The 15,051-nt window shown below is 41.3% G+C and overlaps 1 protein-coding gene across 5 annotated transcripts in view; it reads right to left on the bottom strand.

Moving 5' to 3' along the window:
• The window catches only part of DIS3L2 (DIS3 like 3'-5' exoribonuclease 2), a 357,289-nt gene that overhangs the window by 304,093 nt on the left and 38,145 nt on the right, over positions 1-15,051 (bottom strand). For 4 of the 5 annotated variants that reach the window (XR_003506580.1, XM_027516383.1, XM_027516355.1 and 1 more), the window contains exons 2-3: positions 1,957-2,100; positions 1,284-1,441 (exon numbers count right to left, since the gene is read on the bottom strand). Coding sequence is in view for 4 of the 5 variants with exons in the window: in XM_027516383.1 (XP_027372184.1) it covers positions 1,284-1,441; positions 1,957-2,008 (210 nt within the window). In the remaining variant the exon portion in view is untranslated. The remainder of the gene's footprint in view (positions 1-1,283; positions 1,442-1,956; positions 2,101-15,051) is intronic. The other variant, XM_027516373.1, reaches the window with a different exon arrangement.

Raw genomic sequence — 15,051 nt, 5'->3', positions numbered from 1 at the left:
AGGGATGCTTAAAAAAAAAACAAAAAAAACCAATGGTACCTCTGAAATCATAAAAAGCAGCTAATTTGTTAAAAATAATTTTTCATTCAAAGTCTATATTAAGCGTATGTACTGGACCACAGGTAAATACAAAAGGTGATAAAAAAGGAAAAGAAAATAAGAGGATCTGTTAATTGGCTGGATCTCCAGCCCCAAATACAAATAGAGAAGCCGGACACTCAGAATGAGAGAAATGGAACACAGTCAACATCTTCAAGTGAGCCAAGTAACACATGGCAATGTTTGTATACTAACCTAAGAATTTTATAAAACAGACTCAATTCAAAGGATATGTGCCCTCGCCTGCCTGTTCATCTCATTACCGACTACCTGCCTCAGATTTCACACTTAAAAAGACCTGAGCTGTCCCGCTCCATACTGTTTCACAGTTCCCGTCTTCATTAGAGTCACGCCCTCTCCTTATCTCCCTTCCACACACATGTCACTCATTTAATACAGTCATCCTTCACTATTCACTGCAGGGGTCACCTGCTACAGCTTCCCAGTTTCCCCAAACATTCTCCCATACACCCTGGTCATACTGTTATCTGAGCACTTACCCTTTATCTTCAAATCATCTGTCCACAAAAATGTCTGCTCCACGACGGGGCCACAGGCTCAATGTACAGAAAGGCAGCCTCACCCACCTTCATCTTGGAAGCACCTATGCGGTGTGCTCCTATACAACGGCTCCTGGCTCACAGTGCATACCCCAGCGTTTGCCGAGCCAAACTGCTGAACTAGCTTGTAAAAATATTTAGCAAACTATAAAGCTCTCAACAAATACTGTCTGCTGCTGTTAACTGTTTCCTCTTCGACCTTATTCCCTGCAGTCAGCGTCCATGTGCTCCAGGCAAACTGACCTACAATGTGTCTTACAGCCACACCCTATATCCCACTCTCTCTCAGGAGCTCACGCTGGTCCCCAAGAGAAGCGCCTTCTCTTCACTTAACTGCACCAGTCCACGGCCTGGTTCTAATATACCCCTTCCAATAAAGCACTCCTAGACAACCCTTACGGAAGTCATGGCTCCCTCCTCTCAAATCTCAGAGCACTCTGTGATGGCCTTGTGACACTTCTCACCTCTAGTTACTCTGGAGGTCCAAGAAGTGGAAAGCCCTGAGCCTGTGATGGCATCATTTCTTTCATGCACACAGCACAGAAAAATAAACAGTTTCATGAATAATTGATTACTTCTGATTCCATATATTCAAGGAATAGCCTTCTAGTATATTTTAAGCACCTGGATAAGTGTTCCTCTCTTCAGGCCTTCTGAAACATCCTCCTTGGACATGTAGGTTTCAAATATGCTCTTTTTCTTCCCTCGTGTGGTCTTGCTCTTTGACTTTTTGTCACCTGGCGAAGCACCAACACCATGTGGGCCAACCAAAGAGGACACACCTAGAAACATGAGGCAGCAATCAACTTTTTCTTCAAACATCTCTGTATTTTTAAAACTGGGGATATTTTACCTTTAAAAAAAAAAATTAAAGACCAAAAAAAGAATAAAATCCCCTGATAATGATTTAAAATAGTCATAAAAAGGAAAACTGAGTAAGAAAACATGAATAAAATGTACACAGATGAGACCTGAATTTTAAATCAGCACCACAATATACATGGAACAGAAAACAAGTAATGGGTTCAGTATGCTTTGCTGTTTATAGACACAAACTTTCAAAAATAGGAATTACTAAAAGATCATCACTTTTCTAGAGGAAATCAAACAGCTGTACTCAATATAACAATATATTAAGACAAGAAACCACACAATTCTAAAGTAAATAACCTACAGGAGAATATTTAAGAGATCACCAAAAGAATTATAGTCCCTCTTTAGTCCTAAGACCTGCCCTGTGCCTCCATTCCAGTTTTATTTCCAGTTGCTAGAGTAGACTCCATTTTCCGTGTGCTACCTCTGGGGGTCCCCAGGGGCCGGAGGTTCACCCGGTAGTCAGGATGGCTCATTACTGGTTCCAAGGTCACCTCTTCTCTCCAGATCCTGCAGGGCCTCCACTGCTCTGAATTCTTCCCGCCTTGAGCAGCTCAAGTGTCACTAGCTGAAACCAAAAAGAGACAGGTGACTGAGAAACAGTTAACCTGAAGCCTCCTCTGTGCTCTAGGAAATGTAGGACTTGGATGGCAAAGGCAACATGGTATCCCCCCCCTGGATCCCGGTGTCAGTTTCTGGTCGGCAGTTAGTCAAGCACACCATCTGTCCTGAGCTGCTTTTCAAAGCGTTCAACCTCATGGGTATCACAGCCTGCTTGTTTGGACCACTTCTACTAAAAACCTCCACAAATAGGGTAATGGGGTGAAAATTAAGGAATTCTGAGGTCCTGTTCAGCTAGTAAAATGCACAAGAGCAGGAGGGAATATGGTTTTGAAGATGGTATAAAGATCTAGAATCTAAAGGCTATCATGAAATAAGTACTAAACTAGGGCTCAAGAGATGCAGTATTTACTAAATTTAACTTTAGACAAACGATGTTCTTCTGTGAAATCAAATAAATCAATTTCTTAGAGTTCAGCAACATAACCTAACTTACTGCCACAACCAGATGTCCAAAACTATGCATGGATGATTCACTAGCTTTCAAAAAAAAAAATGAAATATTGTAGTTAGACATCTACTTCCCTTCTCTTACCTGCCATCACTTCAAACCAGTCCTCTGATTAGAAGCTCAGGTGGCTACTCCTAAGGAATACAAGCAGCTGCCTGGCTCAGCAGACTGGAATGTGGGGCCCTGCAGCCAGCACCCCCAACCCCAGCCTTCCACCTGGATACTGAACATGTCATCACGACATCGTCTACTCTCTGCTGGCCACCGGCCCAGGCTTCAAGCCTATACTTGCAAATTTCCAAAATCCGGGTGGGCAGCCTGCTTACCAATAAAATGGATCAAGATGTCATTCTGAACACTAGCTTCCATTTCTGCTAAATTTCCCACACATATCCTTCACCAAAATGATGTCATTCTTCTTTAAGTCGAAATCAGTACTAACTCAGGAAACAAGCAACAGAGACCAAGAGTAACAAACCACTCAGTGTACATGTACCACTCAGATACATGAAGAGAATCAGAGATAAAGTCGAAAAGTTTCAAGAAGGGAGAGAAACAGATGGTCTGAGACAAGCACCAAGGCAGAGGGAATGGCACCTTCCAGAGTCCAGGCTGTCCCATTGGCTTTATTCAGAAATGTGCTCACCCACTCCTTCATTCAACAACTGTTTCCACAAGGCACTATGCTAGGCACAAGGAGGGATACAAAAGTTAAGGAGACTTAAAAATCATATTAAAATAACAAGTAATACAGGTGGGGAGTGATAAGCACTTTATTTTCTTAAAGTATGGGTATATGTATGTATGATGGAAGAAGAGTACCTCCAGGTCCAGAAATCCGAGAGAGCTCCAGGAAAGATTTTAAGAGCTGAGAATGTGAGAAATGCATGCTGCTGCAAAAGCGGGGGGGAAATACGGACACGCAAACAGAAAAACACAGGGAGCTTCTTGCAACGTTAATTCCATTTGGACAGAGTCCAGCCTATATGAAGGGAGGCAGTGGCAAGGAAAACAAAACAAGTTGGAAGGTCTAGAAAACCAGCCCCATTTTCAAAGGCAGTAGGGAAGTTTCTGAAGCGTGAATGAACGGAAGAGAAGAACAACAGATCAAAGTTGTGTTTCAAGAAAGATTAACCTGGCAGAGCAATGAGAGTCATCTGGAGTCCAGAGAGACTGGCTGCAGCTGCACCTTAGGAAAGAACCAGAACAGACTGGTAAGAGGACAGGAAGGCCTGAACTAGAGCTGCAGCTGTAGACATGGAAACAAAGAGACTGTGAACATGGTCTTACACAGGCCAGCCTAGCACCACTTGGCAACTAGGCGTATCTGAAAGAGAGCAAGGAGGTGGCAGTTGGGTGAGATTTCAAGTAAGGAGACTGGGAGATATAAACGACGTGAAGTATTACATCCCTCTATGTGGCACTACATACCTCTACTTACACTCTACACATGGAACTACACACTTCTACCTCAAAAACTTGAAAACTGGAGCATTACTTAGAGAGATAAATTAGCCTGCCATTTGCACAAAGACGGTATGCCAAAGTTTTCTAGAATGGAAGAGACTGCCCCAAAAGGGTAAGCTGATACAGAAGAGGGCCTAGGACAAAATCTGGGTTAGGGCAACTCTTAGGAAATGCAAAGAGGAAGAAGAAGTAGAAAACATAGTAAAAGCTATGTAAAAGAAGCTAGTAAAGATATAGTGGGGAAAAACCAGTATAGTCTGACGATAAGAAAACAAGAGAAAAATAACTTTCAAAGGAAGACAGGTTCATGACCAGGGTTTGCACCAGGGTACGAAAACAAATGGTAGCCTTAGGGTGGGGCGAGGGGTTGGAGCAAGCTGCAAGCAGAAGAAAGACAATTCAAAAACAAGAGATAGAATTGAAAATGGGGTACTTCCTATCAAGTCTAGATGTAGGCAAGAGGTCAAAATTCAAGGGAGGTACTGCCAGTCCAGTGAGATGGAGGTACAGAGATCTCAACTCAAAAGTCCACAGGCAAGCTGCCTTTGTAACTTTTTTCCACAGCAAATATCTCAGTTGGTGTGATATGCACCTAACTTTTCTCTCTAGCTCAGGAAGATATGAAATGTTTGGTTGGGTTCATTACTGTAAACCCCACTGGCTCCCATAGTATCCAGGACAGAACAGGTGCCCAATAATCATTCCTTAAATGACTGGACGAGTTTTGTTTTCATGAACAAGCAGTGAGAACACCAAGCAAAACAGGGTCATTCAGGGAAACCATGCTAAAAACAAGTCAGCAAAGAATGGGAAAAACCAGGAAAGCCCATTGGCAAGAATAAGCCAGACCGGCTGAGCAGAGCAGAGAGTCAAAGTCTGCTTTTGGGTTTCAAAGTACTGAAAGCAGATGGAAAGATTCCGAAAATATAAGACACTGAGCAGCAGGTGGACAAACAAGCACTCTTCCCTTCCCAGTGATATGACCGTGAAGCCCATTACCCCTGCAGAAGACCTGCATGCTCCTATCCTGAAAGCACAAGCACACTGCAAGCACAGGTTACTCTCTGATCCTCACCAGCTTCCAGAACACATGCCACCGATACACCGCCCAACCGCCCACCAGCTCCTAGAGAGGGTGTTTTGCCATGGAAATAGCTACACATTCTGAAAAGTTGGGCTGGGATGAGGATGAACACGCAGTACTGGGCAAGAGTGCTACGTGGTACAAAAAAGTAGGAATGAGGAAGCAAAAGCACTAGACTTGAGAAAGTGAAAATGAAGAAAGCATTTGGGTGAAAGAAGTGATGGCTTGAGACCCAATGTTCAGTACAGAGTAAGTGCTCAAAATTTTGAATAAATGAAGACTATCTGGGACAAAAACCAGGTTAAAATGAATATATACTAGAGAGAAATGTGAGTAGCAGGACCAGGACTAGGGAGAGGCAAGCAAGGTATGTAGGATACAATATTCATAAAGGCAAAGTCACACAAGTGCCAACTCCATGCTTGCAGGACTCCGAGAGGAAGTGCCTCCTGAAGTGTTTGTGCCCAGAGTATCGCACCTGCCTTAGCCCTGCGTCTCCATCAGCCTTATGAGTAGCAAGAACAGAAGAAAGTTATGAATCTGGGTAGTGAAGGAAAGAAACTCAAGGAGATAAAGTCATGAGAGGTTTAAAGAAAGAAAGGTTGAGCCTATTCAGAAGCTAAGATGGAGCCAATGGAAAGCGAGAGATCATAAAAACACATGAAGAGGATATAATTCAAGGGATAAAGAAAAAAAGAGATAGGATTATAATAAGCATCACATTTAAAAATAGAAAATTAACATTACAAATAATTAGGAAACACATAAAATAATTAAGGCCTTCCCTGGTAGCTTAGCTGGTAAAAAATCCGCCTGCAATGCAGGAGACCCCAGTTCAATTTCTGGGTCAGGAAGATCCAATGGAGAAGGGATAGGCTACCCACTCCAGTATTCTTGGGCTTCCCTGGTGGCTCAGCTGGTAAAGAATCTGCCTGCAAGGCGGGAGACCTGGGTTTGATCCCCGGGTTGGGAAGATCCCCTGGAGAAGGGAAAGGCTGCCCACTCTAGTATTCTGCCCTGGAGAATTCCGTAGACTATATAGTCCATGTGACCCGCAACGAGTCGGGACACAGCTGAGAGACTTTCACTTTCACTAAAATAGTTAAGTAATGCTAAAACACTACTTAATATTATTTTTTATAAATAGCCAGTAAATCCCTACTTCATAACATATTCTGAACTAAGATTTAAATAAAATATAAATGTTTAAAAATGAGTCAGAGAAACACAGAGAAGGCAGGGAGAAGAATCTCCCAGGATGGCTGAATGAAGAGTCTGACAAATATTATATACCCCCAACAATAAATATGGACAAAATCATCAAAACCAACCATTTTAAGGGTCTAGATGCTAACCAAAGGCTACAACAAATTGAGAAGTGTTTATTCAAGAAAATCTACTGAATCTCAGTAACAACAGTGAGAATGTGTGGTGGTTTAGGCTGGAGCTCCCACCATCCTACACCTACTCCCAGTTCCTTGACGTGGAAGTCCTACTAAGGCAGCAAGCCCACAGCCATAGGAACTAAATTTGTTTAGAGCAGAACAAGAAGAATTCCATGTCCATGGGCATTTTCAAAATCAATAGTGATTCAAGGTGCAAAAAAACAGGGAAGGCCAATATCACAGCTAGTCTGAGATTGCAATACTAGTTAGGGCAAGTACCAGACCAATAGACTAACCAAAAATTTAACAGGGAGAATCAGGCAACAAGACAACCAATGGGTGCCTTGTTAAGAATCTACTTTTTCCTCCTATGTGCAGGAAAGACTGTAAACATGCAGGAGACAAATGAGTGGGCCCTAGAGCGCTCATCCCTGGATGAATGTGAGCCTTGCAAATACAGAAAGCAAAAGCCAGGGCACACCCATATAATGCCTCAATTTTGAATACATTTCCCAAGTCTGGTCAGGACCACTGACACAGGATGGGGGCCTTATTGTTGCAAGGAGTTAAAACATAACTTCTAACTAATCATAAGCTGACTGCTAAGACATGCTGACTCCGAGGCAACTACCAGACAGTCATGCTTAAAAAAAACAAGAAAGAAAGAACTGAACAGACACATGCGTGGCTACGTACTACAGGAGAAAACAGACTCTATAGAATTAGTCCATGCAAGCCACTAAACAAAAGAGCATCCACCTTCAACTCTGAAGGAAAAGGAATCAGAATGAAGAATATATTATCAAAAATGTCCAGATTTCAACAAAAAATTATAAGATATGCAAAAAAGAAAAAAAAAAAAAAAACCAGGAAAGTGTGATCCATACACTGGGGCAGGGGATAGTTTCAATAAAAATTATCTCTAAGTGAGTCTAGATTTTTAGATTCAGTCAACAAAGACTTCAAAGCAGCTATTATAAATATGCTCAAAGAACTAAAAGAAGCTGTCTTTAAAGGAAAGCATGATGACAATGATTCATCAAACAAAAATATCCATAAAGACATACAAATTATTTTTTAAAAAGAACTAAATGTAAATTGCAAGTTGAAAGACAGAATAACTGAAATGAAAATTTCACTTGAAGAGCTCAAGAGCAGATTTGAGCTAACAGAAGAAATAATAGGTAGACATGGAAAAACAGATCAATCAAGATTAGCCAATCTGAAGAAAAAAACAAAAATGAAAGAAAATTAACTCAAATTCAGGATTTGTAATAAAGAATATGGCTCCATTTTTTTCATGTATGACCACTAACTCATCTTAAGCCTCATCTCCCCCTTCCCCTTTGACCCATCCTGGACAGGTTGGTAAGAAAATCCATTGATCCTCACCTTTTTTGGCACAAGGGGGAAATTCAAATTTCAAAATGCCCAGCCTGCACATGGGACCTTTGAATCTCCAGTCCCCTAACCACTATAAAGGCGTATCTCACTCCTTCCACCTGGCTCAAGCCAGGCCAGACATGCTTATACCTGACCTGCTTTGCCCAGGAGTCTCCTGGGTAAGTAGTACATTTTCTCTCAAACTTTCTTGATGTATGGAGTGCAATCAATACAGGCACCCTACTAACTGGGAAGGGGTCCATTCCACCTCCATAGGTTGACCACAAAACAGGAATGAAAGAAGGGACAGGTCTACTAACTTTATAGAAATGAAAACAATTATAAGGGACTCAATGAGCAAATTTATGCCAACTAGACAACTTAGGTGAAATGCATATATTCCTAGAAAAACACAAATTACTGAAGCCGACTTAAGAAACAGAAATTTTAAATAGACATGTAAAAAATAAAGAAATTAAACTGGTGATTTTAAATCTTTCAATTAAAAAAGTCCAGGAACCTTCACAGTGAAAAAAAACATAATACCAATCCTTTTCCAATTCTTCTAAAAAATAGGGGAAATATTTCCCCAATTAATTTTATGGAGACAGTATTCCCCGATACTATAAGCAGACAAAGACATCCCAAAAATTTAACTTTAAATAGTTTCAATTTTTAAATTTCTTTTTAGATCAGTTTTGTTAATTTGCATTTTTTAGGCATTTGTCAATTTCACTTAAAGGTTCCTTTTTCCTTCGGGGTGGGGGGGGGTTGGGGGGGTGGGGGTGGTGATGGATGTTAAAATATCCTCATGATCTTTTTAATACCAATAGCAGTCTGCTATCCTTCCTGAAATGATGGAAATTTTCATTATTTGTGCTGCCCAATACAATAGCCTCTAGCCACATACGTCTTCCGAGCATTTTAAAGAGTGGCTAGTACAACTGAAAAACTAAATTCTGAATTATCTGTATTTCATCTTTATTTTTATAGGACATTATTGCAGGTTTTAAAATTCCAGATTGTCAGCCATTCCATTGCATTCTGGCTTCCACTGTGTCTGTTGAAAAGTTAGCCATTAGTCTACTTGTTGGTTCTTTGAAAATATACTCTATTCCTTCTCCCCATCTCTGGTGCCTTTTGAATTTTTTTTTTTTTTTTTTTGTCTTTGGTTATCTATAGGTTTACTACAATAAACCAAGGTATGAACTTACTTTTATTCTGCTTGGTGTTAGTAAGGTTTTGAGAATCTACTGCTTGATAAGTTTCAACAGTTATGCAGGGTTGGCTGAAGTTATGGAAAAACCCAAATGAACTTTTCAGTCAACCCAATAGAAAGCTTCCAGCAAATAAATCTCCTTGGGTATCATTTCTGTCCCATTCTCTCTCAACCCCTCATTTGGGACTCCAATCACACACTTTTGACCTTCTCAATGTTTTGATGTCTCCCTCAATCACTTCAGTAATTCTCCAATTCATTAATTCTCTCTCCAGCTCTATCTAATCTTCTGTTGTGCTAAGTCACTTCAGTCACATCCAACTCTTTACAACCCCATAGACTGCAGCCCTCCAGGTTCCTCTGTCCATGGGATTCTCCAGGCAAGAATACTGGAGTGGGTTGCCATTCCCTTCTCCAGGGGATCTTCCCAACCCAGGACTGAACCTGGGTCTCCCTGCATTGCAGGCAGATTCCCACGTGAAAGAAAGTGAAAGTGAAGTCTCTCCGTCGTGTCCAACTCTTTGCGACCCCGTGAACTGTAGCCAACCAGGCTCCTCTGTCCATGGGATTTTCCAGGCAATAGTACTGGAGTGGATTGCCATTTCCTTCTCCAGGGGATCTTCCGACCCAGGGATTGAACCCAGGTCTCCCGCATTGTAGACAGACGCTTCCCACATGAGCAGGGCCTAAATTTTAATCCTTATCACTCTGGCCTTAAGGGATTATCATATGCACTACTCAGCTTCTCAGCTTCTAAGTCTTTCAGTTGATCCCTCCAAAAAAATTAGTAAACATCTGTAGGAGGCAAACAATCCAAAACATAAGCTTTTATTCTCTCCTAGATGTTCATTTATGACCTTTCAAATACCTTTCAGTGTCGTGTTTTTTTTTCCTTTGTTGATGAAGGGAGGGTAGTAGTGAGCTTTTCTAGTTCTCAGAAGAAAGATCGGTTTCAAATTATTTTCTATGCTATAACTGGAAGTGGAAGTATCGACCTGACACTTAACTCTCTCATTCATAGTCAATATCTTCAATTCCCAATTCACACCTATACGGACTCACTCTTCTTTCTTGCTGACAAAAGCTGTCTTATGATTTCATCTATCCTATCCTCTCATCCTGTATGAGAGGAAGAAACATCCCTACAGATTTAAAACCCATCCTCCTTAATGTGCGTTCTTCACCCAATTTTTATCTATCTACTCTAGAACTTCGTCATACTCATTTTTCTCTCACAGCAGCCTCCCCAACAGAATACATTCGAATTAAAAGACTGGCCCTGCTCTCATTCTGCACACTTCAAGCTACCAGCTACCATTCCATTTCTCTCACTCTCATCTCCGCCAAAGTTTGAAAATATGGTCAAGACTCATAAGCTCCATTTCCCCATGACATACTCTGTAATCCCCCTTGGAATATGACTTCTGTCTTCACCTCTACAATGAAATAAGGCTTTCATAATTCTGAGGGAGAAAAATCCTCATCACTAAAACAATGGTACAGTCTCACTCCTCTTCCAGGCCCTGCCTAGAACAGGAGCCACTGATCAGCCCCTTGAACTACACATTCTTCTCCACTGACATCCAGGACACAGCAGTCTCTTCACTCTTCTCTCTCTGCAGTTCTCAGATTTTGTTGTTGACTCCTCTTCTTTGTTGTACCTCTTCAGTTTCTACCATTTGCAACATTCTATTAAGTCTCATCTCACTTCTCTGTTAAAAAGTTTTAAATCTACATCTCCAACCCCTCTCTCTACAGTTCTTGAACTTTCCAACTTCCTGCTGAATATTGGCAAGCACTTTGAATGCAACATGTTTCTAATTCAAGTTATTATTGTCTTCAAACCAGATTTTCAGCCTTCTACTGCATCCAGATTAATGACATCATTATCATCTCTAGGCAGCAAACAGTAGTCATCTAATTTCTTTCTCTCCATTAAGAATATTCTATTACCAAATTTTGTCTATTCAGTCTTCAAAATGTATCCTAAACAGATTCCTTCCGTTGCAACTTGATTAGCACTGTGTGAATTCAGGTTGTAGCCTAAGCCTAAAGATGACAACAGTTTAACAGGTCTCTCAACCACTAATCTCTTTTTTTTTAATCCATGTTTCACCTAAAAATACAAAATACATTGAAGGCACAGCATTTGCAAAACTCTTCAGGGTTCTTCAATGCAACTCTTTAATCTAACCTACTGTAATGGTTAATTTTATCTGTCAATTTCACTGGATCCTAGGGTGCCCAGAAATTTGGCTAAACATTACTTCCGAGTCCATCTGTGAAAGTGTTTCCGGATGAAATTAGCATTCGAATTGATGGACTCAGTAAAGCAGTTCACCCTCCCAAATGAGGGGGAGGGATCATACTAAGTTGAGTGCCTGAGTGAAATGAAAAGGCAGAGAAAGGAAGAATTTGACCCTTCCAGTCTGATTACTTGAGCTGGGATCCTGGTTTTCTCTTGCCTTCAGCCCCGCTGGTTCTCAGTCCTTCATCTCAGGCTGAAATACTCCACCTGCTTTCCTAGGTCTCTAGCTTGCAGAGAGCAGATCATGGGCCTTCTCAGCCTTCATAACTGCATGAGCCAATCCTCATAATAAATATCCTCCAATATCCATGTCCTAGCAGTTTTGTTTCTTTAAAACCCTAATGCATCTATCTTCTAGGTCTCATCTTTGTTAGGAAGAGGTAGTCTTGTTCAGACTTCAGAAGTAGGGCAGCAGGCCTCTGACCAACTTCTGAGCTTGCCTGGACCTTGCCTGGACTATGTGCCTACTTGCAAACACATCAATTGTTACCAGCAAGTCCAAGATAAGAAAGGGAATGGGTCTTGGAATTGCTTAAGCCCCTGGGGGCCTGGCTAACCCTCTGGGGTCTAACAAAATCTTCTGATTCACAAGGTGAAACAAATAGCATTATAAAAGCTAAAGAAAAGCAGCTATTTTTATGTGCAGTGCAAACTGATGATGATACCACTCTGTGGCCTGGAATTATAAGCAAGAGCCCTCAAAGCTGCAATCTGAAGTCTCGCCCATGGGGTGGACACACCTCCTAGGACCCCTTTCCAACTGAAACTCCAGGTTGCTGTTAACATGGAAATTCCCAGCACTGTTCAAGTTTAGATGTAGGTTGCTGTCCCAATTTGGTGATGTACACACTATTACTTCTCTCTATTGCTTCTATGTCTTTTCTTTTAATGCCCATATATTGAAATTAACTCAATAATCTATAAAAAAATTGAAAATGTTTTTGTACAACAAATGGTTTCTTTTGTTAACAAATACTTTGAATCTAAAATGAAAGTTAAACTTTCAGCAAAATAATCCTTTACTAAAGACTTTCTCAATATCACACCATGTGAATTCCTGATGAAAACAAATAAGTCAGAAGAGCCCATGCTTGGCATCAAAGCTGGAAAAGCTTAAAACCAAATAGGGGCAAGTGGGGAGGGAATCAGTCAAGATGGCAAAGGAGGAAGATATGGAACCCACCTCCCCCTGACAAACGCATCAAAGATACATCTACATGAGGAACAATTCTCACTGAAAACTAACTGGAAACTGGCAGAAAGACTCCTGTACAACCGAGGCTGTAAAAAAGATCCACACAGATTTGAGTAGGAAGGTAAGAGAAGCAATCAGGTCAGGACTTGTGCCACTGGGAAGGGATTCAGAGGAAAAGGGAGAATAGACAGGCAGATATTCACCCTGGGGAGTGAGTGTTTCGAGCCATATAGGGTGCCCCAGTCCTGGGGTCCAAGCCAGAGAAGACAAGTTTCCTTGGCTGGTTGGACAGCTATTTGGACTAACAGAAGAGCTGCAGGACACCTGGATTCCACTCGCAAGGAGTGCACAAGTGCTGGCTTGCATCCTAAGCAGGGTGGAGAAGGCAGATTGAAGACTGCTCCAGTGGCTGCCAAGTTTCCCACAACTGCACTGGCACGTGCCTAAGCCTGAGCTAAGTGAATAGCAGAGGCACACGTATTCACCTTGCAGCTCTACACAGGAGCGAAGGCTACCACAAGTGGGAAGAGAATTTGGCTGTGAGACACAGAGGTGACTCTGTAACACCAGGGTGGTGTCCCTCAGCAAGGCAAAGGCAGACATTGCTGGCATTTACATGGGCAGCACATAGGGATAGTTCTGATCTGTGACGGCAGCCAGCTCACCACAGCCTGTGCCCTGTCATGAGTTCAGAGACCACACAGGCCCTTCTTGCTCCAGCAATGACCCCCTCTGGGGCAAGGGAGCCAGTGCTGGGAGAGGGGAGACACACTTAAAGGGAGCAGAGCCACTTGGATCAGAACCTCCAGGACTTCTGCTTCATCAACTTGAGATCCAACCCCACCCCCAATAAGGAAGTAATGGTTACCGAACAGAGGGGAAAGCCCTTACAGCTGGCTCCACCCAGCTCCACCTCCTACCAAGGTGACAGCACACACCAGGGAAAGGTGTTGACTCCTGTTAACAATAAATCCAGCTCTCCCACTGAAGGCACTTAGTAAACAGAGACTGTACAGGAACGCTGTCACATTTTAAAATCTCAATAGGTAGCCATTTCACCTAAATGCATAGAGATAGAAAAAGTTAAGCAAAATAAAAATACAGAGGAAACGCTCTCAACTAAAAGAGCAAGTGAACACACCTAAAAATAAATAAATAAATAATGAAACAGAAATAAACAATTTACCAACTAAAGAATTCAAAGCGTTAGTAAATAAAAATACTAGCTGAATTAGGGAAAAGAATAGACAAACAGTGACTTCTTTTTAAAGGAAGTAGAAAATATAAAAAAGAAGTAGTGAGAAATAAAGAATACAATAACTGAAAGGAAAATCACACTATAAGGAATGAGTAGCAGACTCAGTGAAACAAAAGAATGTACAGGTGATCTGGAAGACAGAATAATGGAAATCACCCAACAAGACCAGCAAAAAAAAAAAATCTTTAAGAAATGAGAACAATTTAAGAGATCTCTGAAATAACACCAAGCATACCAATACCAATATTCACACTATACAGGTCCCAGAAAATGAAAAGAGAGAGAACAGGGTCAAAAACGTACTTGATGAAATTACAGCTGAAAACTTTCCAAACCTGAAGAAGGTACAGAAAGCACGGAAGGACCCAAACAAGTTGAACCTAAGTAGACTCATACCAAGCTGTGTCATAATTAAAACAGCAAGACTTAAGATAAAGAGAGAATCCTAAAGGCAGCAAGAGAAAAAGAGTCATGTACAAGGGAATCCCTATAAGGCTATCTGCTGATTTTTCTGCAGAAACTTTGCAAGGCCAAAAGGGAATGACCTGATACCTTCAAAGTGCTGAAAGGGAAAAACCTGGAACCTAGGATACTCTACCCAGCAAGATTATCATTTAAAATTGAACTTCAAGACAATTAAAAACTAAAAGAGTTCACCAATACTAAACCTACCCTAAAATAAATATTAAAGGGTCTTTTCTAAGTAAAAAAGAAAAGGCTATAACAAGAAGTAACAATTTACAGGAAAAGGAAAATCCCACTAGGAAAGGCAAACTAATTTTAAGGGCTGATATCAACCACTTAAATAAAGTGTTATGAAGATTAAAAGACAAAAATATTTTAAAGCAACTATAACTTAGAGCTTAAAATATTTATAAAAATATTTTAAAGCAACTATAATAGAGCTTCCCAGATGGTGCTAGTGGTAAAGAATTCACCTGCCAATGGAGGAGGTGTAAGAGTCATGGGTTCAATCCCTGGGTTGGGAGGATCCCCTGGAGGAAGACATGGCAACCCACTCCAGTATTCTTGCCTGGAGAATCATGGACAGAGGAGCCTGGAGGGCTACCGTCCATAGGGTTGCAAAGAGTTAGACACCACTGAAGCGACTTAGCACGCACGCATAACTATAATAAACAGCAAAGGAT

This window comes from Bos indicus x Bos taurus, chromosome 2 (assembly GCF_003369695.1).
Source record: "Bos indicus x Bos taurus breed Angus x Brahman F1 hybrid chromosome 2, Bos_hybrid_MaternalHap_v2.0, whole genome shotgun sequence".
Lineage (NCBI taxonomy): Eukaryota > Metazoa > Chordata > Mammalia > Artiodactyla > Bovidae > Bos > Bos indicus x Bos taurus.
This window is presented reverse-complemented; position numbering and strand designations above follow the sequence as displayed.